General features: G+C 41.3%; 1 protein-coding gene across 2 annotated transcripts in view; it reads right to left on the reverse strand.

Moving 5' to 3' along the window:
* Window positions 1-724: 724 nt before the first annotated feature.
* glyr1 (glyoxylate reductase 1 homolog) overlaps window positions 725-22,783 on the reverse strand; it is a 50,151-nt gene continuing 28,092 nt past the window's right edge. The window contains exons 9-16 of one of the 2 annotated variants that reach the window (XM_033040395.1): window positions 21,562-21,635; window positions 12,853-12,952; window positions 12,163-12,273; window positions 11,513-11,614; window positions 8,477-8,639; window positions 7,736-7,915; window positions 6,568-6,692; window positions 725-3,728 (exon numbers count right to left, since the gene is read on the reverse strand). In XM_033040395.1, coding sequence (XP_032896286.1) covers window positions 3,648-3,728; window positions 6,568-6,692; window positions 7,736-7,915; window positions 8,477-8,639; window positions 11,513-11,614; window positions 12,163-12,273; window positions 12,853-12,952; window positions 21,562-21,635 — 936 coding nt within the window. In that variant the 3' untranslated portion in view covers window positions 725-3,647. The remainder of the gene's footprint in view (window positions 3,729-6,567; window positions 6,693-7,735; window positions 7,916-8,476; window positions 8,640-11,512; window positions 11,615-12,162; window positions 12,274-12,852; window positions 12,953-21,561; window positions 21,636-22,783) is intronic. The other variant, XM_033040396.1, reaches the window with a different exon arrangement.

Consider the following 22,783-nt stretch of genomic DNA (forward strand, 5'->3'; position numbering starts at 1 on the left):
TACAGGAGTTTTTGCAAGTTAGCTGCCCAACCATTTTATACTGCAATCCCATGTTAGGTATTGAATTTCCATTTAGTTGTTTTCTTTCCTCCCATTGGTGCAGATTTATTTCCAAAGACTGGTCGTTGCTTCACCTCTCAGATAAACTTGACAGTCACTGGACACTTGCTGACCATTTAGCATGTTTTTAGTCATTTAGAGCATTTAGAGTCTTTGTCCCATCCCCTCCCCTGACATCAGTCTGAAGAAGGGTCTCGACCCGAAACGTCGCCCATTCCTTCTCTCCATAGATGCTGCCTCACCCGCTGAGTTACTCCAGCATTTTGTGACTACCTTAGAGTGTTTTTAATTTTGGTATTCATATTCAAAATGAAATATGGTTCAAATTTTGAAGACATGATCTAGACAGTTGTATTCCCCAATTGGTCAGTGGAAGTCATTCAAATTGGTAGTAAATAATACAAACTTTCCTAATTTCAGTATTAAGCATACCAGGGCAATCACAGCTAATCCAGCATGAGATGGTATCTACAAATCCTAGGTTCAGAATGACCTGGGAGAACAAAATCAGGTATCAGCTGCTGGAACAAACTTTAATTCTCAAAGATCAAATTATATAAGATGAACTTTCATTTAGGAGGGCTTTTTTTTTTTTTTGCTTAAAAAAATTAAATCATATTGTAAATCTGTTTGTACAGCAAAATAAAATGCAGACAATTACAAATTAGTTTCCTGAATAAAAACCACTTTTATTGACCAAGCTAAACTGAAATTTAGTTTAAAATAATTATCCACTGCACTTTCGAACACTCATTTGACAAATTGTATACAATTGTGTACATTACAAAATGGCTATGGATCCATAAAAATAGCCAATTTCTGCATGCAATATTTCTCTTATTGTGAAATACCATACGCGGTATAAAAAAATGCACGACTGGACCGTGGGCAGATGAGCTTTAAGCTTTAAAGCAAGATAAAGGTACAATCAATTCACAAACATTTCAGTTTGTATAGACATGTTCATTATAGAATTCAGGTTTATCTGCAGCCATTTATCCAAAATCTTGACAGAAGGCTTGCAAGTGATAACTATCAAATTAACTAGCATTTCTCCGAAGGTTTAAACCCTCCAGATTTGAATGAATAATCTTGTTGCCAATCCTACCATAAAAGACTTAAAATTCAGCTGTGGAGTGCATTTCCAAGTAGTTTTAAGATGACTGTAGCACAAGTTTATTTTTGTGAAACCGTAGTACTAGATATGCACCGTTTTTTATCACAGACACAGTCACTCAGCATTGCAAGGCAATCGTTTAATAACATAAGTAAACAACCTTCAATGCAAAGTGGAAACACAATGGTTCGTGCAAGAAAACTATTCAGGAATCATTACATCACACTTAAATAAATTATCTCTAAAAATATTGTTATAACAGAAATATGATGCAAAAGACTATTAATGATTGTTAGCCTATATTTTAATGTGACTTGAAATCAAGTTCTTATATTTCTGAATTATCAACTAAAGGAATGACTTCAAAGAGTCATTACAATTCAAAGTGTTGCTATTCACAAACTTTAATGCTCGCATGATGTACAGTTAGTTGTCTCATGACCACCAACATGCTGCCAAAATATGTTTAGCTTGAACTAAATCTGGTACAGCATTTCAAAAGATAAACTATGCCATTAGCCAATTTCTTTTCAGATACAAATGAAAGTCCCAAATTGACCACAGCAATTTACGGTATTTATGCCGCTAAATTATTAGGCTGGTTTGACCAACATCGTCCACGTAAACGGAGGTAACCACATTACCACATTGGAGGTAAACATACGTTTTCACGTGGCTTGTTTTTCTGTACATTTCTCTCAAGAATTTCCAAGTTTGATAACTGACAGAAGTCTGAACGTTAGTACCAAAAACATGGTGGTGGTACTTTTCACAAGAATAAAGTTATCACAAAGACTCCTTTCTCACTAAATGAGAGAGTAGACTCTCACTTCAGAGCATGCAAGCTGGCATTTGCATTAGGCAAAAGTTATTATTTGAAGGCAACTGATGTTTCTGTACATTGAATTATGAGCAGCAATCTAAACCACTGTAATACACCTGCAACTCAGCATAATTGCCAACATTGAGGCATGTGCATGCAATTTAGATGTCATACTGTTTTTCCAAATTAGTATCCCCTGTCCACTCGGATGCATAGGGCTCAATTCCAAACATATCTGGCTGCTTTCCTTACACATTTTAAAAGCAGCTTAAATGGAGTCTGGCCTACCTTTAGGTTTATTAGATTGATTTGGTCACGTTGAATACTTGACCATCATGCTTTGGTGTAGCCAAAAGTGATCACATGCCTTTCAGTAAAGTGACCAATATTACATTCCATACCTACTTTATGCAACAAAAGACTGTGGCAACATAAAAGCAATTAAAAGTAGCTGGTATCATACACAATTTGCATTCACAAGTAGCATCCACATCAACTCAAAGACCCACAGTTATGAACCAAAAACACTGATTTGTTTGCATGCCTTACTGATAAAATCAGTTTCTGGGCAAAAGAAAGGTTCTTTCAAACCTGGAAAGGTAAATAAATATGAGATTCTAAAAAAACCCCTGTAACTTTAGGTTGAGTAGGACCATGCATGGAAAATAGATAAGATATCAAAAATGATAAACAGTTTACGCAAACCTCTTCTACATTCATGGTCATTTTAATAGTCTAAACTTTCTTACTGGGTCCCTAAATATTTGAGACCAAGGAAACTAAACAGCGAGGTCAACCTGATCACAAAAATCACTACCCAGAGGGCAGCCACTTGCAAGGCAGCAAAACATTTTTTTCCCTTTGGAAAACTTTTTCAAGTCACAAAAATATCAGGTTTTTTTAAATGCACCGAACAAATTCAAAATTATTGCATGCAAAACAACTGCTGGTAACAATTGGACCAACAATCTAGTTCAAAAGCTGTGCAATCTTTCTTCCAATTACATTGTGTGTGTTTTTTACCTACTTGAGCAAATCACATGGGAAACTTTAAGCAAGACACGAGTAAAAGTTTCATCTTGTACCAAATATTTTAAAATATACACATCACTGAGATTACCAGGATCATTATCCATGGCAGTATCTCCACAGTACAGGCCTGAAGCTGCTTAAGTATTCCACTTCTCTCCAGTACTCCTGATATTCATTCTTTAATTTTGTACATTTGCTCTTCGTTACTTTGTGAACAATAGCGTTGATGGCAACATGCAGTACCAGCAATGGAGTCTGTATCACCAATTACAATCAGGAGGCACTTAACCAAACCAATAAAAACAATTGTTAGGGATTAACATCAGTTTGAACCTTTATCGATAACCGATTATTCTACGAGTCAACCTTTCATACCATCTTAACAAAATTATACAAAGAAAAGCAGCAGATGGTTGGCACACATTCACTTTAATCTCGAGAGGTGCCAGGTCAGTGCATTTACGAGATTTGGCTAGGTATAAGCCATTTGATCCTCAAATCACCAGAGGAAAATATATACAATGGCCAGTATGGAAAAGTAAACCATGTACTGATAATGGAAAATATGAAAATAAAAAAGTGGCCCCAAATTTTTAAGAAACAATTAAAAGATTGTCACGGTCTCTGATTGCAGGCCAGATACACTGCAGACATATCATTTTCAGACTGATCCAAGGTCTTTGCTTTCTTAAAAACCTAAAAGAGTAAAAAGTAACAGTCAAATGTTTGATTTTAATGAACACTGAAAAAAGTAGTTCCAAAACACATTTGAAATATTGCTAAAAGACCACGAGGAATTTAAAAGAAAATTGCTGCACTACTTTTAAACGTTGTATTAATCAGCTACACAGGTAAATAAACATATCACCTAGACACAAATATAAATTAATTCCTAATTCCATTGAGATGCAGAAAATATAAAATTCAAGCTCTCTTTTGAAGACCATCGAGGCAAATGATTATTGTGGGTTGAAGTATTGCGATACACGGCCTGATTAAATCAACCTAATTATTAATGCATTCACTTTGGACAATTATACCACTGTTCAACAAAATAATGTTGCATGCTCACAACACCAGCATTCTCAGTTGTTTGCATATGGTCTGAGAGATAAAAATCCGTACAAAGATCTAGATTGAATCCATATTAACCAAACTGATAACAAAATCTTGGAAACATAGAAAATAGGTGCAGGAGTAGGCCATTCGGCCCTTCGAGCCTGCACCGCCATTCAATATGATCATGGCTGATCATCCAACTCAGTATCCTGTACCTGCCTTCTCTCCATACCCCCTGATCCCTTTAGCCACAAGGGCCACAACTAACTCCCTCTTAAATATAGCCAATGAACTGGCCTCAACTACCTTCTGCGGGAGAGAATTCCAGAGATTCACCACTCTCTGTGTGAAAAAAGTTTGCCTCATCTCGGTCCTAAAAGATTTCCCCTTTATCCTTAAACTGTGACCCCTTGTTCTGGACTTCCCCAACATCGGGAACAATCTTCCTGCATCTAGCCTGTCCAACCCCTTAAGAATTTTGTAAGTTTCTATAAGATCCCCCCTCAATCTCCTAAATTCTAGCGAGTACAAGCCAAGTCTATCCAGTCTTTCTTCATATGAAAGTCCTGACATCCCAGGAATCAGTCTGGTGAACCATCTCTGTACTCCCTCTATGGCAAGAATGTCTTTCCTCACATTAGGAGACCAAAACTGTACGCAATACTCCAGGTGTGGTCTCACCAAGACGCTGTACAACTGCAGTAGAACCTCCCTGCTCCTATACTCAAATCCTTTTGCTATGAATGCTAACATACCATTCGCCTTCTTCACTGCCTGCTGCACCTGCATGCCTACTTTTAATGACTGGTGTACCATGACACCCAGGTCTCGTTGCATCTCCCCCTTTCCTAATCAGCCACCATTCAGATAATAATCTACTTTCCTGTTTTTGCCACCAAAGTGGATAACCTCACATTTATCCACATTATACTGCATCTGCCATGCATTTGCCCACTCACCCTGCCTATCCAAGTCACCTTGCAGCCTCCTAGCATCCTCCTCACAGCTAACACTGCCCCCCAGCTTTGTGTCATCCGCAAACTTGGAGATGTTGCATTCAATTCCCTCGTCCAAATCATTAATATATATCGTAAATAGCTGGGGTCCCAGAACTGAGCCTTGCGGTACCCCACTAGTCACTGCCTGCCATTGTGAAAAGGACCCGTTTACTCCTACTCTTTGCTTCCTGTCTGCCAGCCAGTTCTCTATCCACATCAATATTGAACCCCCAATACCGTGTGCTTTAAGTTTGTATACTAATCTCTTATGTGGGACCTTGTCGAAAGCCTTCTGAAAGTCCAGATATAACACATCCACTGGTTCTCCCTTATCCACTCTACTAGTTACATCCTCGAAAAATTCTATAAGATTCGTCAGACATGATTTACCCTTCATAAATCCATGCTGACTTTGTCCAATGATTTCACCACTTTGCAAATGTGCTGCTATCCCATCTTTAATAACTGACTCTAGCAGTTTCCCCACTACCGATGTTAGACTAACTGGTCTGTAATTCCCCGTTTTCTCTCTCCCTCCCTTTTTAAAAAGTGGTGTTACATTAGCTACCCTCCAATCCTCAGGAACTACTCCAGAATCTAAAGAGTTTTGAAAAATTATCACTAATGCATCCACTATTTCTGGGGCTACTTCCTTAAGTACTCTGGGATGCAGCCTATCTGGCCCTGGGGATTTATCGGCCTTTAATCCATTCAATTTACCTAACACCACTTCCCGGCTAACCTGGATTTCACTCAGTTCCTCCATCTCATTTGACCCCAGGTCCCCTGCTATTCCCGGCAGATTATTTATGTCTTCCTTAGTGAAGACAGAACCAAAGTAGTTATTCAATTGGTCTGCCATGTCCTTGCTCCCCATGATCAATTCACCTGTTTCTGACTGCAAGGGACCTACATTTGTTTTAACTAATCTCTTTCTCTTCACATATCTATAACAACATTTGCAGTCAGTTTTTATGTTCCCTGCCAGTTTTCTTTCATAATCTATTTTCCCCTTTCCTAATTAAGCCCTTTGTCCTCCTCTGCTGGTCTCTGAATTTCTTCCAGTCCTCTGGTAGGCTGCTTTTTCTGGCTAATTTGTACGTTTCATCTTTTGTTTTGATACTATCCCTGATTTCCCTTGTTATCCACGGATGCACTACCTTCCCTGATTTATCTTATAACCATATAACAATTACAGCACGGAAACAGGCCATCCCGGCCCTTCTAGTATGTGCCGAACACTTACTCTCACCTAGTCCCATCTACCTGCACTCAGACCATAACCCTCCATTCCTTTCCCGTCCATATACCTATCCAATTTATTTTTAAATGATAAAATTGAACCTGCCTCCACCACTTCCACTGGAAGCTCATTCCACACAGCTACCACTCTCTGAGTAAAGAAGTTCCCCCTCATGTTACCCCTAAACTTTTGTACCTTCATTATCAATTCAGGGCATAAAGTGTTCAGAACTTACTTCATTCGCCGCAGCAGCCACAGGAGTTGAATGATTGACTGAATCACCCATAGCGATGGCCAGCCTAAGGTCCTTTTGTATGTGTTTCAACAAGAAGTCAGGCTTGAAGCTTCCCTGTAAAATACCTAATAATGAGAGAATCACTAGTGGGTACAGTTAATTATTTTGGAGGTCAATCATTGTTACCTGCAATAATCGGCAGAATGCCGCTGCAATGGGTAGGAAGATCAATGATGGTATTCAAAGTTAAAAACATGACATTTTGGAATTAATAAAATAATTTTACATATAAATTTACAGAACATCAGAGTAAAAAATAACAGTGGGATAAGCTCACATGGGCAATTCTTAGCTTCTACTGAATTCTCATGACCAGCCATATAATGGATGTGAAATGGATGTTTCCAGTGGTGGAAGAGTCTAGGACCAGAGGACACCGCCTCCCGAATAAAAGGATGTACCTTCAGAACAGAGATGGGGAGGAATTTCTTCAGTCAGAGTGTGGTGAATCTGTGGACATCACTGCCACAGGGAGCAGTGGAGAGTATTTTTGAAGCGGAGATTGATAAGTTGTTGATTAAGAAAGATGTCAAAGGTTACTGGGAGAAGGCAGGAGAATGGGGTTGGGAGAGGAAAACAGATCAGCAATGACAGAATGGCCTAATTCTACTCCTATATCTTATGAACTTTAACCATTCCCATCCACCATATAGTATATTCCAATTGCATTCCATGGCCAGGAGTAGTAACTTTGTCAAACCAAAATAAAGTATAAGGTCATCTTCAAGTTCACGAGCAGTGAAAGTAATTATTTGCAGGTTAGCGCAAAAGAAGCCACCGTGCACACGAGTTGCTTCGTACAACCTTGAGTTAATTTTGTTTCAAAAGTTTACAGCTGTTATCAAGTTTATACAAGGGGTTATCTGTCCAATAGCTTCACAGATTAAGCACTCCGTCACCTACGGATGGGTTATAGATGTTAAACATAGAAAAATGAGTTGTCCTTATTACAGCTATTGCTCAATTTACAAAGAGGATGCATTTGTAGAAAATGCTGTAAGCACCATAATTGTATAAATTGTAATGGCTGGGTTCACATAATGTCAATGATATTTCAGACAAAAAGCCCTTTAACCAATATCCCTAAAAAATGTCAAAAGTTAGTTACTTTGGCACTTCTGGTCCAAAAAAGCACACGCTAAGGGTCCCTGACTGAGGATGTAAAGCAATACATCTTGCGATTGGCTGACTATTTTAGCCAATGTAAAGCCTTCTGCGACAGAAGCCATGAAACTGCCCAGGATCATATTTACAATCAGCATCATCTTCGAGGCATTGCCCACCTCTCCTGAAAACGAAAAAGAAACTCATTTAGACTAGTCATCCATGTATTCCACATACAGCATAACACAAAAGGAAAATAAGAAAGTAAATTTCGGAATGGAGTTAAATATATAATTTTTACATTAAATGCCAACTATCGTTATCTTGTGCATGGTGAAAAGCCTTCATGTTATGAGGATTGAACATGTAACATTATTGATTAACATTTATTTTGGAGCAAATATTATGGGCAGTTTCCTGCCCAGACTCGTACTGGCTGGTTCAACACATGCACACGATAAACAAACGGCAAAATCCAAATCTGAAGACCAGGTTCATCAATGCTTTAAATACATTTTTTAAATTCAGTAACTGAGACTCCAACTAATATTTGGTTGCAAAACAAATGATTAAATCTGATGGAATGTGATTTGGCTTCCTATCAAATGTATTTTAAATACTACATCGTTTAATTTATCAGTAACCTTGCCCCTTCACCAGAATAAATGAAAAATTTCTGATAATAAGCAATTCAAAAATATTTTTAAAGGAGAAATATTGGAGGATTCTATAAGCACAGACCTACCCAAATAGAAAGACTTCTTCCCCATGGCCTGAAAACAGCTGCTACAATCATCAAACAAAGCCTTATCTCCAGCTGCAAGGATCACCAGCATTCCATTTTCCGATAGCTGCCGATTCCCTGAGACTGGTGCTTCGAGATAGCGCCCCCCTCTGGAAGTGATCACCTATGTAATAGAGTAATCATTACAGATCAGTCCTGGCTACTGTGCCATCTTGTCGCCTAGAAAAGTACCCTAGGTAAGACCCACCAACCTGAGATCTTAATGAAGCACCAGACACAGCACTGGAATCAGAGATAGACACAAAATGCTGGAGTAACTCAGCGGGACAGGCAGCATCTCTGGAGAAGAGGAATGGGTGACATTTTGGGTCGAGACCCTTCTTCAGACTGATCTACTGGAATCAGAGAATGCGGTTGCAGCACTAAATGCCCGTTACCTACTCTGAAAATTTGGCCAGCAAACCAAAACCACCCACTTGAGGTCTTTAATGCTATATCCAGTGAGTATTTTGAAACCAGAGTGTAATTTAATTCCTGGTATGAAAAGCCTCCAACTTACCAACAAAAAATGTGATAAAATATGAATGCACATTCTCCTTATTTAGTTAAAGAATACTCAAGGAGAAATTAAAGTGCTGGCTGATTTGAAACACTTTGCATTCATCAATTCTGTCAAATTGCCCCCATCCACTTTCTGGGAAGGGCTATAGACAATAATTAAGAATAGAGCTGAGTTTGCCTCTGCACACATGCAGAAATAAATCTTGTTGTTCCATGCCTTGTTTCTAAATCTTAGCTCAGCAAATTCAGATATACCAAGATCAACTCTCAAATATTCAAATGAAACCACATAGCATCACAGCAAATGAGTTTGCAAAGTCACTTTATCTACTTTTTACATAAATATTTTACGTCAAGTGCTGGGTTAACAAAATAGAGCAAACTAACAGAAAGCAACAAAAACAAACTGGAAGCTGAGTGAAAAGAACACGTCTTTGCTGAAAAACTAGGAAAAGATTCACAAGCAAATAAAGAACAGAGAACAAAAGTTAGATTACACTAATGGATTAAACAGTAGGAGGTACAATTCTGGCAAGAGACTAAAACTAATATAAGGAAACTGCAGTGTTCTACATTACTGAATGAGATTAACTTCTACTGGAATTCAGAGCTTGACATTTGATTTAAACAACCCACAATGTAGATTTGAGGCTGATGTTGCATCTTATTCTTGAGATACCGTTGTGCAACCAGAAGGCCAAATAAATTCCAGAAGCTCCATTAAATTACAGACATTCAAATTCAGAACAGAACAGAAGTAGGATATTTAGTCCCTCGGGTCTGGTCCACTATTAAATAAGATCATGGTGGATTTGATTATACCCGTATTGCCAGGTGAGTTTTCATCCCCTTATAAAGAATGTGTCTACACCTGCCTGAAAAATATTCAAAGACTGCATCCCTTAGAGGAAGAGATTGCCAAAGATTTATACTACTTTATGATTTATACTTTAATCGGGCCATCTCCCCCTGCTCTAAATTCCAACAGATACTTATTTAAACTTTCCTTAAGGCAAATCATTAATCTCAACTACCAGACCTTACTAGACCGAATTGTTTTCCACATATCTACATTCATCCATAAATAAGGAGGCTATTGTAATATTCTGTACTTCAGATGTGGTCTCGCCATGCCATAGATAACAAACACAGCTTCTTATTTGTATTTATTGCTAGCATAATTGTTAGATTTTCTCATTAGTTGCTGTGCCTTTGTGACTCATGCACAAACAACGAGCTTCCAATCAAAAATGGGCCATTTAGCATTTTTTCCTCTTTCCTCCACAGACCAGATCTTTACCTACCTGCTTACCTTCTTACTTAAATCTTTATATTATCCCAAACTTACTAATCATATCTTTGGTGTTTTCATCCAATCCATTATCATAAAACAGTATAAAGTCAAGGCCCAAGCAGTCACTTATTGAATCATTCCAATCAGAAAATTATGCCCTCTCTCAATTTCTTGTCCACCAGTGAATCTTCAATCCCGCACTCGCAGCTTTTATTTTCTGCAGTGATTCTTGATCCTTCACCTCATCAAATGTTTCCTGGAAATCTCATAGAATATCCAACAATTTCTCCCTTTTTTATTTTTGCAGGACTTTTGTTTTGAAGAACTCCTACACCTAATGGATGCAAGCCAGGCCTATTAAACCAGTCAACACAAAAAACTGTCATTCACTAATCTACATCCCCCATTATAACGTCTAACTATAATGACAGCTAGGTTTCCTAATTACTGTACTTTTGTGCAATTACCTTGTAATTATCTTAGTTCCCCATTACAATATGTACAGTAAAAACGAGTAACAATTTACCCAAGACAGATGTTATGCTACTATCCTGTAATTTCTTGCTTTTTGTTTCCCTCCCCTTTTGAATGAAAGGAATTATGTTCTCTATTTTACATCTAAAGAGACAGTCCCCAAATCTCAGGAATTCTCTGGTGATTGAGATCATCCCTCTCTTCCCGAGTTCATCCCGCAATACTTAACCTAGAGCTATAGCAGGGATGTTACTCATTTCCTCAACAATGAAGACTGACCCAAATTACCTGTTTAGCCCCATTTTTTTTCCATTATTAATTCCATAGACCCATTTTCTACACAACCAATACCTTTTCCATTAATTTTAACTATCTTTAGAAACTCAGTGTATTTACATACAGCCAGTTGTTTCCTCACTCTAATTTCCCTTGCTTAGTAGGTTCCACGCTGGCTATCATTTTCCATCCAAATTTCTGACCTGCCAATCATCTTTGACAAAAAAAGTATGTGGTGGTTAAGTGGAACATGATAAACCATATCAAATAAAAAATTATGCAAAGTTACAGAATGGCTGTATTTACATTAGTGCACTCAACAAATCAAACTAATTTCATTGCATGAAATCTCTGAAGTATGTTATATACATTTCACATTGACTGAATTAAACAATGGCCAAATTTCCAAAAATACAAGTTTATCTCATTACCTGCGAGATTTCTGTGGAAGTCTCAGGGTCCAATGTGGACATGTCAACGTAACATTTGCCTGGTCGAATCCCTTGTAGAACCCCACTGGGACCCAGAACCAACTGAAAGGTCAAAGAAAATTTAACTGATCAGATATCAGTTTCTTTCTATTAAGATTAATTTAAAAGCACTGTATTAAGATTAAAAGCACTGTATTAATCTTCACAAATGCAAGAAATAGGTACAGGTCATCCAGCCTGTGAAGCTTGGTTCACCATTCAAGATGATCAGTGCTGATCTGAACTTGGCCTCAAGTACATTTTCCTGTTCATTTCCTTCAGCCTTTGACTTCTGCATAGACAAAATCTGAATATATTTATAGCCAAGATTGATAACAAGACATGTACATCTCTTGGAGCTGGAGAATGTCAAAGATACGCTGAAGAGAGGAAATTCGTCCTGAACTCTGTCTTAAACAGGTGGTCACTTATTCTGAAACAATGGTTCATAACTCTGGGTTCCAAAAGGGGGGAAAACATTGAAATCCCCCCAAAATCTTGTTTCCTGCTATAAATCTAAGCAGTGTTTAAAAATAATCTCCACAATTGCTAATATCATAATGGATATTCGCTGCTTGGTCCATCAATTAAGAAACATTAAATGTACTTACATCTTTAGCTGCCTTTGGGTCAGAAATGCAAGAGAGTGTGATATCACAAGTCGAAACAACCTCTGCTGGTGTCCGTCCTAAACCAGCCCCTTCGTGGAGGAAAGGGTCGCACTGTCACAAAATATAAGACAAATTTTATAAATTTTCACTTAATAGAGCAAATAGTTCACTCATATTTCAAAAAGAGCCCGTTAATGACAGCGCCATACAGCTACTATGAAATGCCTCCAGCTTCATCAAAAAATGAATTTATTACATAAAACCAATGACAGTGGTCCTGCACCCTTTACTTTAACCATACCAGAGAAGGAAAGAATGTGCGCAGAATCCAAAAATACTTCATAACCAATTAAGACGCTTGAAACGGGTAAATATAATGGAATTTCTCTATTACTTTTCACAACCCGTTTACATTTACTAGTTTTCACAAATTGTTTTTCAGTGATATTGGTTAAAAAAAAAAAAATTGGCTTTGAAATACAGAACTTCTCTGTTGATTCTCTATGTTATTTTATTCTAAAACTTTGAACCAGAGACCCAAAACTCAGCATTTTGGAGCGTTTGGTTTAAGAAACTAAGGTCTCTGGAATCAGTCATGACATTCTTATTCAAATGTAGGAGTGGTACTCATTAACATGCAATAACTAAGCAAGCGTGGCAAAAGATAGTACAAGTTTCAAAAAGCCATACCTTCTCTCCTGTGCGATTCCACACTGTAACAATGTGCCCCATCTTCAAGAGATTTGCAACAATTCCACTTCCCATCAAGCCAAGACCAAGGAAACCTATCCTAGAAAATGTAAAAAGAAAATCACTTGTTACTCAAAATTTTAAATCCATCACGGTTATATAGATATTTCTTAAAATCCAGAGCAAATGCATAAAGAAATGTCCTTCGATGTCTGATCCCTATATTTCGACTCTCTTCCCATGTTGCTTGGTGCCCTTTAGTCTATAAATGTATTTCCTTAAATAAATTCAGGATACTGGAAATACAGTACAAATCCATTCAACAAAGAGGTGGAAAATAAGAGACCCCCGATAAATCAACTGATCGATTGCTATTTGGTTTTCTCCATTATCAAACGATGGAATAGTATTTACAACTTACTAAATCCAAAACGGAATTTCTGAATCTGGAGCACGTCTCTAAATTATTACTTTCCTAATTTCCTCACGTATTTCTTTCAAAATATTCTGGGATGGAAATTATCGAGTCAGAGACACATAGGAATATGAGGAAGTTGTACAGTCATAGAGGGATACAGTGTGGTAACAGGCCCTTCGGCCCAACTCACCCACTGGCCAACAATGTCCTAGCTACTCTAATCCCACTTGCCTGCGCTTGGTCCATAATAACCCTCCAAACCTGTCCTATCCATGTAACTGTCCAACTGTTTCTTAAACGATGGGACAGTCCCAGCCTCAACTACCTTCTCTGGCAGCTTGTTCCATACACCCACCACCCTGTGTGTGAAAAAGTTACCCCTCGGATTCCTATTAAATCTTTTCCCCTTCATCTTGAACCTATATCCTCTGATCCTCGATTCCCCTACTTTGGGTAAAAGACTCTGTGCATCTACCCGATCTATTCATTTCATGATTTTGAGGCCCTTCAGGCCTGCTGCACAATTTAGAAAGACTGTGGCTGATTTGATCTTTGGCTTCAGCTCGATTTTCCTGTCCAATCACACCATACTTCTCAAATCCACAGTAGGCCAAAAATCTATTGCAGTCTTGCATTTACTACTCTCAGTAGCCACAGCTCCGAGGTAGAGCACGACAAAAATTCACCACCCTCAGACATTTTTTGTGCACCCTGGACTCTGCATACAGGAGAAAATGACCTCTCAGAATTTACTCTCAGATAGGCTCTATCTTTCAAAACTCTCGTTATTTTAAAAAAAATGCATCTTTATAAAACTGGAAGCCACCGGCAGTCTCAATTCCCCTTGAACTGATTGAGCCATCTCAAGACAAATCAACGAAAAAAATATCTGCATACACTGGAAATCTGAAATGAAGACCATGATTGGCAGAAAAACTCAGTTCAAGCAGCATCTACAGAAAAACGAAGAGCCAATAATCATCTGAAAAGTTGACCGTTTCTCGTTCTGCAGATGTTAATCAGCTGCCGAACTCTTCTAACTTCTTCAGTTCTCATGGCAGTTAATCACTTTGAAGAGCCAGATTTCCATTTGTTATGGAAGTTGGTGTCCAGTCTTTTAAAATTTGATATAGTTCCTTCGCCATCACTAAAAACATTTGGGTAAATTGCCTTAATTCGTTAACCTAGAATAGGATACAAACTCAATTCTCCTAGCTCGACTAGAATAGTAATTTAGTAATTAAACGTACATTCCACAAATCATCATATTTTAAAAACGTGCCTCGCTTTTGGCCAGAATTTTACAAACTACCACACCGTTTCGACATTCTACACACTCACACCAAGTTCAGAGCTAAGCGGTTAATACTATTCACTCCAAACCTGTTCTGCAATTTGGCATATTACAAGCCGTGTTGCCAGTAACCTTTTCCAACACAATCAAAGGAAATCACCTGAACAAACATTTGATTACAAATTGATGATATGATTACATCATCAATTTACACAGTGTGTGTTTTTAAATAACATAATGGTTGCATAGCAAAGTGATCCTATATTGCACAAAATAAGGTATTTTGTTGAAACAAATTTCTGGTATTTCAGCATCGACTTGAAGTAATGTATGTTTCAAATTTATTTAGTACTTAAAATAATGTAAAAACCACTGCTCCCAGATCTCAACTTCTATGAGAATTCTTTAATGGTTGCTCAGCCAGCATAATGTCAACCCCTTCAATGACAATTAATGACAACAAGCATTTGAATAGGGAGGTTGAGAAAAATTTGAGATATCTCTTTCAATAGTTAACATGATGTCCTCCTGTTGTCATAGATGATCTCTCACCCATGTCTACTCCTCCCAGGCAGATTAAGGACAGAGTTCCCTTGGTCTTCACCTTCCACCCCACCAACCTCTGCAACCAACACATCATTCTCCAACACTTCCACTAACCTTATCTACTGCATTTGGTGTTCCTATTGTGGCCTTCTTTATATTGGCGAGTCAAGCATAGACTTGGCAACTTTCGCCAAACACTCGTGCTTGGCTCGCCAAAGCCTACTTGATTTACCGGTTGCTAACCATTTTACCTCCCCTGCCAATACTGACCTCTCTATCCTGGGCTCCTCCATTGCCAGAGTGAGGCCACATCATCATCAGCGGTCACTCGAAACGAGGATGACTGTCCTCTCCTCTCCATAGGGTGTCTACTTGTGGGCTTGCAGATGTCTGTAGAGGCCGATCCGCAATCCACACACCTTTGTGCAACATGGGCAACGAAGACTGGTGGTGGTTGATAGTCGTCGAGCCCCCTTCTCTCTCTCCCCTTACGATGCTGTCACTTTATTTCTGCGACAGGCGAAGTTCCATTTCGTGACGTGCAGCTCCTTCCTGCACGGATTTCCTCCAGGAGCGCCTGCCCAGTGCAATGTGCTCCCAGTTGCTCGATGTGATGTGAAATTTCTTCAGACTGTTCTTGAGGTTGTCCGTGAAGAGTTTCATTGGCCCGCCGACCTTCCTTCAATTGAGAGTACAGGATTTGTTTAGGGAGACGTGTGTTGGACATGCGGATGTCATGGCCAGTTCGTCGAAGTTAGTGCCGCATTATTGTGGTGGTGATGCTGGTCATGTTGGCTTCCTCCAAAACGCGGATGTTGGTGCGTTTGTCCTAGCTGATCTTCAGAATCTTTCGTAAGGATCTTTAATGTTATTGTTCCAGGGCTCTCAGATGCCTGCTGTATGTAGGTGGTCCATGACTCGGCTCCATACAACAGGGTGGAGTGGACAACGGCTCTGTAGTCCAGCAGTTTTTTGTTTGAGCCTTTAGGTCTCAGTCTTCAAAGACTCTTTTCCTGAGTCTGGTGTAGGCAATGTTGGCACAACTAAAGCGATGGTTGACCTCCAAGTCGATGTCTGCTTTTGTAAAAAGAATGCTGCCAAGGTAGGGGAAGTGGTCAACGTTTTCAAGAGTGGTGTCGTCTTCTTGATATTTAAGGCCAGGCCCTGGAGGTCTTCTGCAGCGTGTGCTGCAATGGCGCAGTCGTCCGCGTACTGAAGCTCCATGATGGTGGTGTTACTGACTTTGCTCTTGGCCTTCAACCTACTAAGGTTCTGTAGAGGATTGGGATCCCCTGTGGCAACTCTTCACCAATGAGGTGAAGTATGGCAGCAATACAGACGACAAACAGGGTGGGTGCGATGATGCATCTCTGTTTGATCCTCGTTTCCACAGTGAAGGGCTCGGACTCAGAGCCGCAGTTTCTCAGCACTGTGACCGACATGCCATCATGTAGACACCTCTATATTCTGATGTACTTGCCGTGACAACCGTACCTTGATAGTATGCTCCAAAGAACCTGGTGGTCTATCAAGTCAAAAGCCTTTGTCAGGTATATGAAGGCCATGTACAGAAGATATTTTAGGCTTCTCCGCACAACTTTGCAAAATGGCGGCGGCGGCGGCAGATTCAAATTGACAACGGTCCCGTATAGCGAGTCGGCTTCAATTGCTTCAATTGCCGACTGCGGTATATTTCCATCCCGGACGAGGCCTGGACCTACCACCTGACGAGGGACCACTGGAGGGTCGCTCCGGTTGCGGTGGTCTGTGGCGTTTTTGGCCGTTTTTCGGCCGTGGAACGATTGTCGCCCTGCGGCCTATATTGCTAGCCGCTAGAACCGCTAGACCCCTGCACGCTGCCCGGAGAGGACGCTGCCGTTGATTGTTCGCCGCTTCTCCGCCCGCCGTTCCCCCCCCCCCCCTTTTGTCACCTGTCTGTTACCTACCTGCCTGTCTGTTATCTGCCTGTGCCTGTGCCTGTGCACCATCGACGCTGGACACCTCTCTGCACCTGCACTGCTGGACAACCTCTCTGCACCTGCACTGCTGGATACTCTCTGCACCCTCATCGCTGGACTACCTCTACACCTGCTCTGCTGGACAACCCATCTGCTCCCTCAATGCTGGACACCTCGCTGCATCTGCACTGCTGGACAATCTCTTTGCTCCCTCACTGCTGGACACCTCGTTGCACCCGCTCTGCTGGACAACCTCTCTGCTCCCTCACCGCTGGATACTTTCTCCACCTGCACCGCTGGACACCTTTCTGCACCCTCACTGCTGGACACCCCTCTTCACCTTCTCTGCTGGACACCTCTCTGCACCCTCACCCTCAGAGACAACCTCTCTGCTGCTTCCTGCAGCTGCTTGGGCTCCTCGTCATGCTCAAATACTCAACTCTGCAACTGACTGGTCTCTTCAACAACCACATCCCATCCTGCATCCAAGTCATTAAACAGCTTAGACTTCTACGTCAACCCCGTTTCATCCACAGAGGCTCTCGACGCAAGCTTGTTTACTTCAACCACGGACATTCCATTCTATCCATCTGCTCACTACCACGCTCTGCCCCCCCTCAACCGCGTCACCCCCTATCCCAGCTGACCGCATGCACTGTCAATTGGGACAACTTAAGATCTCTCCAGCCTGCCCCCATCCCTCCACCCTCTCACAATGCCAACTTTGCCCTCCTCAACACCAGGTCGCTCAACAACAAAGCCCTTGCCCTCCATGAACTAATCCTTGACAACACTCTGGACTTCCTTCTGCTCACTGAAACCTGGCAACAACCCAATGTCTTCTTCTCCCTCAATCAAACATCCCCACCTGGATTTAATTACATTTCCAAGCCCCGCCCCTCCCGCCATGGAGGTGGCCTCGCTGTTATTTTCAACCAGAACTTTCGGATCACTGAACTCGCCCTCCCCCCAGTAGCATCATTTGAATTCCTCGCCTTCAAAGCCCTTTCCTCCATGACAGTCATCCTCATTTACCGGCCACCTAAACCAAACCCCTCCTTCCTATCTGACTTCACTGAACTCCTCATACTTGCCTCATCCCTCTCCCCACGTCTGCTGCTACTTGGTGACTTAAATATTCATATGGACTCCCCCACCTGCAAGCTCGCATCTGAATTCGCCTTTTTACTTGACAACTTCTCTCTCACTCAGCACGTCACCATTCCCACCCATGACAAAGGTCACTTCCTTGACCTGGTCTGCTCCACAAATCAACCGGTACTCGACCTCCATCCTTGCCTCTTCCCCCTCTCTGATCATAAGCTTATACGGTTCACCATCCCTTCTCCGACACCTCACCCCCGCTTCCTCCGAGAAATCACCTTCCGTAATCTAAAATCCATCGATCCCCACCATCTCTCTGACCTGCTCTCCACCACTCTCCCCCTGGACTCAACCCATATCTCACCTGATGATCTCATAAACCATCTCAACTCCACCTTGTCTACCTCCCTTAACATTCTGGCCCCCCTCAAAACAAGAACCGTAACTTTCAACACATCTTCACCCTGGTACACACCTGCACTTCGTAAGCTGAAACAGACTGGTCGCCGACTTGAACGACTCACAAATAAATCATCTCTCACAGTCCACCATGAAGCTTACAAACTCCACCTCACTGACTACAAAGATGCCCTCATTGCTGCAAAATCTGCCTACCTCTCCTCCATATTCACCAACCCCTGCCTAAACCACAGAACCCTCTTCTCCACAGTGGGCAACCTCCTCAAGCCTCGAGCCAACACTCTCCCTACCTCTACTCCGGGTCTCTGCAACTCATTCCTCCACTTTTTCGCTGATAAAATCAGCACCATCTATCAATCTTTATCCCCTGTACCCGACTCCCCAGCATCTACTCCACCACCTACCAAGGCCCCTCCTTTCAACATCTCCACTGACCTCCTTACCCCTCCTCCACACTGCTTCCTCTCCCAGTTTGACCTAGTCACCCCTACTGAAATCTCCAAACTCATCAGCTCTTCCAAACCCACTACCTGCTCCCTCGACCCTCTCCCCACTCCCCTGCTGAAGTCCTGCCTCCCCGTTCTCTGTCCCTACCTCACTAATCTCTTCAACTCCTCATTGTCCCAAGGAATTGTCCCCTCCGCTTTCAAAACTGCTGCTGTCACACCAATCTTAAAGAAACCTGGTCTTGATCCCTCCTCTCTCATTAACTACCGCCCAATCTCAAACCTCCCCTTTCTTTCAAAAACCCTGGAGCTTATCGTTGCGTCACAACTTCATTCCCACCTCCTTGCGTTTAACCTATCTGAACCCCTCCAATCTGGCTTTCGCCCCCTCCATAGCACAGAAACTGCTCTCCTCAAAGTCCTCAACGACCTCCTCACCTCTGCTGACACTGGTTCCCTCAACATCCTCATCCTCCTCGACATGAGCGCAGCCTTCGATACAGTGAACCATAACATCTTGCTCACCAGACTCAAAGACCTCGGCATTGAAGGTTCTGCACTCAGCTGGCTCCGTTCCTACCTTTCCAACAGATCCCACTTCATCTCTCTCCATAACCACACCTCTGCTACAGCCACAGTCACTCAAGGCGTTCCCCAAGGCTCCGTACTCGGCCCCCTCCTCTTCATCATCTACATCCTCCCCCTTGGTCAGATACTCCGCCGCTTCAACCTGGACTTCCACTGTTACGCTGATGACACCCAGATCTACCTCGGCACCAAATCCCCCCACACCCCCCCCCTCTCCCATATCAACACCTGTCTGTCAGCTATAAAAACCTGGATGCAACATAACTTCCTCAAACTCAACAGCGATAAAACAGAATTCCTCCTCATAGGCTCCAAATCCACACTCAGCAAAATCAATAACCCCACTCTCACCATCGACGGCACCACTGTCTCCCCATCTCCCCAGGCCCGCAACCTTGGCGTGATCTTTGATTCCACCCTCTCCCTTGAGCCTCACATCCGCCATGTCATTAAAACCTCCTTCTTTCACCTCCGCAACATCGCCAAAATCAGACCCTCTCTCACACCTCCCGCTGCTGAAAGACTCATCCATGCCTTCATCTCCTCCCGACTGGACTACTGCAACTCACTTCTCCTTGGCATCAGCTCCACCTACATCAAACGACTCCAACTGGTCCAGAACGCAGCCGCCCGACTCATCACCCACACCAAATCCTGGCATCACATCACTCCAGTCCTCAAACAACTTCACTGGCTTCCCATCTCCCACCGGATCACCTACAAAATCCTGGTCCTCACCTACAAAGCCCTCCACCATCTGGCCCCCCCATATCTCACTGACCTCCTCTCCCCCTACCAACCCTCACGGTCCCTCAGATCCACATCAGCCGGTCTCCTCTCCATCCACAAGTCCAACCTCCGCAGTTTTGGGGACAGAGCCTTCTCCAAGGCAGCTCCCAGGCTCTGGAACTCCCTCCCCCAACTGATCCGCAATTCCGTGTCCCTCACCTTCTTCCAGTCCCGCCTCAAGACCCATCTCTTCACCTCTGCCTATCCTTAGCCCCACGTCCCCCTCCCTTTTCATCTGTGCTTGAATTGCCTCATATTGTGTTTTGAATTGAATTCTGTCTTTAATTTGTGTACTAGTCATGTCTCTACTATTTATTTCATTCCGCTTACATGTTTTTCCTCTACTTGCTAAATTTTTGTAAGGTGTCCTTGAGACTCTTGAAAGGCACCCATAAATTTTTTTTATTATTATTATTATTATGTACAAAGGCTGCCTTTGTTCACGGCTTTTTTCCTGGAGTTGGCATGCTGTGAATATCATGTCTGCTGTACCTCTGGGTGGGCGGAAGCCACACTGTGATTCTGGGAGTACCTCCGCAGACAGTGGTAGAAGAGGCCACATGCAGATTGGTAGAACAACACCTCATATTGCAAAAAGAGAGTAGAATGTGCCATTAGATTAACGGCAGAAAACCCAAGACATTAAACAAAAACCAGCCAGCCATTAAAATGTTACATTTAGTGTTCACTCAGTGCAAAAATGGTTACATTACTGGGTACTGATTACTGATCAAAAGGAACATTAATCAATACCTCAGGTCTTTGCACATTTCTTTCCCGAAACAAACTTTCAATGATTGCAATTCAAAAGCCAATACTTCAGATCTAAACAATTGCAATAAATCCAAAATTGCTAGAAATATTCTGGTCAAGTAGCATCTGTGGAGTGAGAGCGATTTAATGTTAAGGTCAATGACGTTCCACCAGATCTTGAATGTTAACTTCTCCATAGATGCTACCTGACCTGTCAATTATTTTCAGTATTTTGATTTTAGATTTATTTTATTGTAATGATTATATCTCAGTAACTAAACCTAAACCTCACTTTTTCATTGAACCATAGATAAAACTCTCCAATGTCCTACTCCAATTGTTTTTTTACCTGATGGATGACGACAATTATTTTTTTTATATTTGGGTTCTTACCTTTTATCTGTGGGAATAATGTTGCCATTAGTTGCAGTACTGTCGGCTGCCTGGATGGATGTAGACTCTGCTTCCTGTGAGATTACACAAAGTTAACTCCAACCTTCATAATTAAGATGTACAAGCAATGCAGTAAATTAAAAATTAGACCAATAAGTGTTCCACATTCTGGCAAACGTTACAAGAATTACCCAGCAATGTTGCTGGTCTACTTGTGGGATTTTAAGTTTGTCATTTTTTCTATTACAAAGTTTTGCAGCAATGAGGAAAAAACATTGCCTACATGGGCTATAACAGAATAAAGGTGACATTCCACCAGAAGTTGTCAGGAAATTATAAGACTAAACTTGTACCATGGTTGTTGGTAAACCACCAGTCGACAAACAAGATAAACATCACCAAGAAATAATTGGATTAAGAAAACTCAAAATAGATATCTGGGAAGTAGGCCATACTTGGCTAATGCAAAAGAATTTAAGGACTTATAGGAGATTAAAATTCATGCAGTGGATATGATATGAAGTATTTCCAAAACTGTTTGCAAACCATTGAATATTTGGAACCAGGGAGGCAGTTCTGTGAGTCATAAAGAAGATGTTAAGTCTAATTTAATTTTCTAGCAGTGTGTAGCTCTCCAAGTGATGGCTCATCAGTGACTATTCAAATGTAAAGATTTCAGCCTCTCAACCCTAACCCAGCTTCCGATACCCTCTCAGCCCACTAGCCCCCACTTAGTGAGTTTCCCTACCACCCTTTCATCCACCACTAAAGGTTCTAGGATTCCAATTTAGCCAATCTGGGCTTCTCAAAAGAACACACGCCTTATTTGTCCCCTCAGCTTCCAGTTTCTGAAAAATAACCTTCATTCATTTTTTTCTCATCGCAATGATTTGCCAGTCATGACATGATCATAATTCTCCACTACATCCTCTGGAGTGAATCAGATGTTTTTGTCACATCGCTGAACTGTAGACGGTACTTGTACTGTGGCCAAACTAGAACTGTACATAACATTAGAATAACCTCCTTGCCCTTATATTCTACACTTCTGCTAATAAATAACACCATGTATGCATTTTAACACCCTTCAAGAACAGCTTTTTCCAGCAACCATTAGGATCTTTAACACTATAAAACACTAACTATGAGCTTGGTTGAGCTAAGGACTTCAGGTTTTTTTGTAGTAGTATTGGGGCTAATCATTTTTTTTTGTTTAATTTAT

This window comes from Amblyraja radiata, chromosome 22, assembly GCF_010909765.2.
Source record: "Amblyraja radiata isolate CabotCenter1 chromosome 22, sAmbRad1.1.pri, whole genome shotgun sequence".
NCBI classification, from domain to species: domain Eukaryota; kingdom Metazoa; phylum Chordata; class Chondrichthyes; order Rajiformes; family Rajidae; genus Amblyraja; species Amblyraja radiata.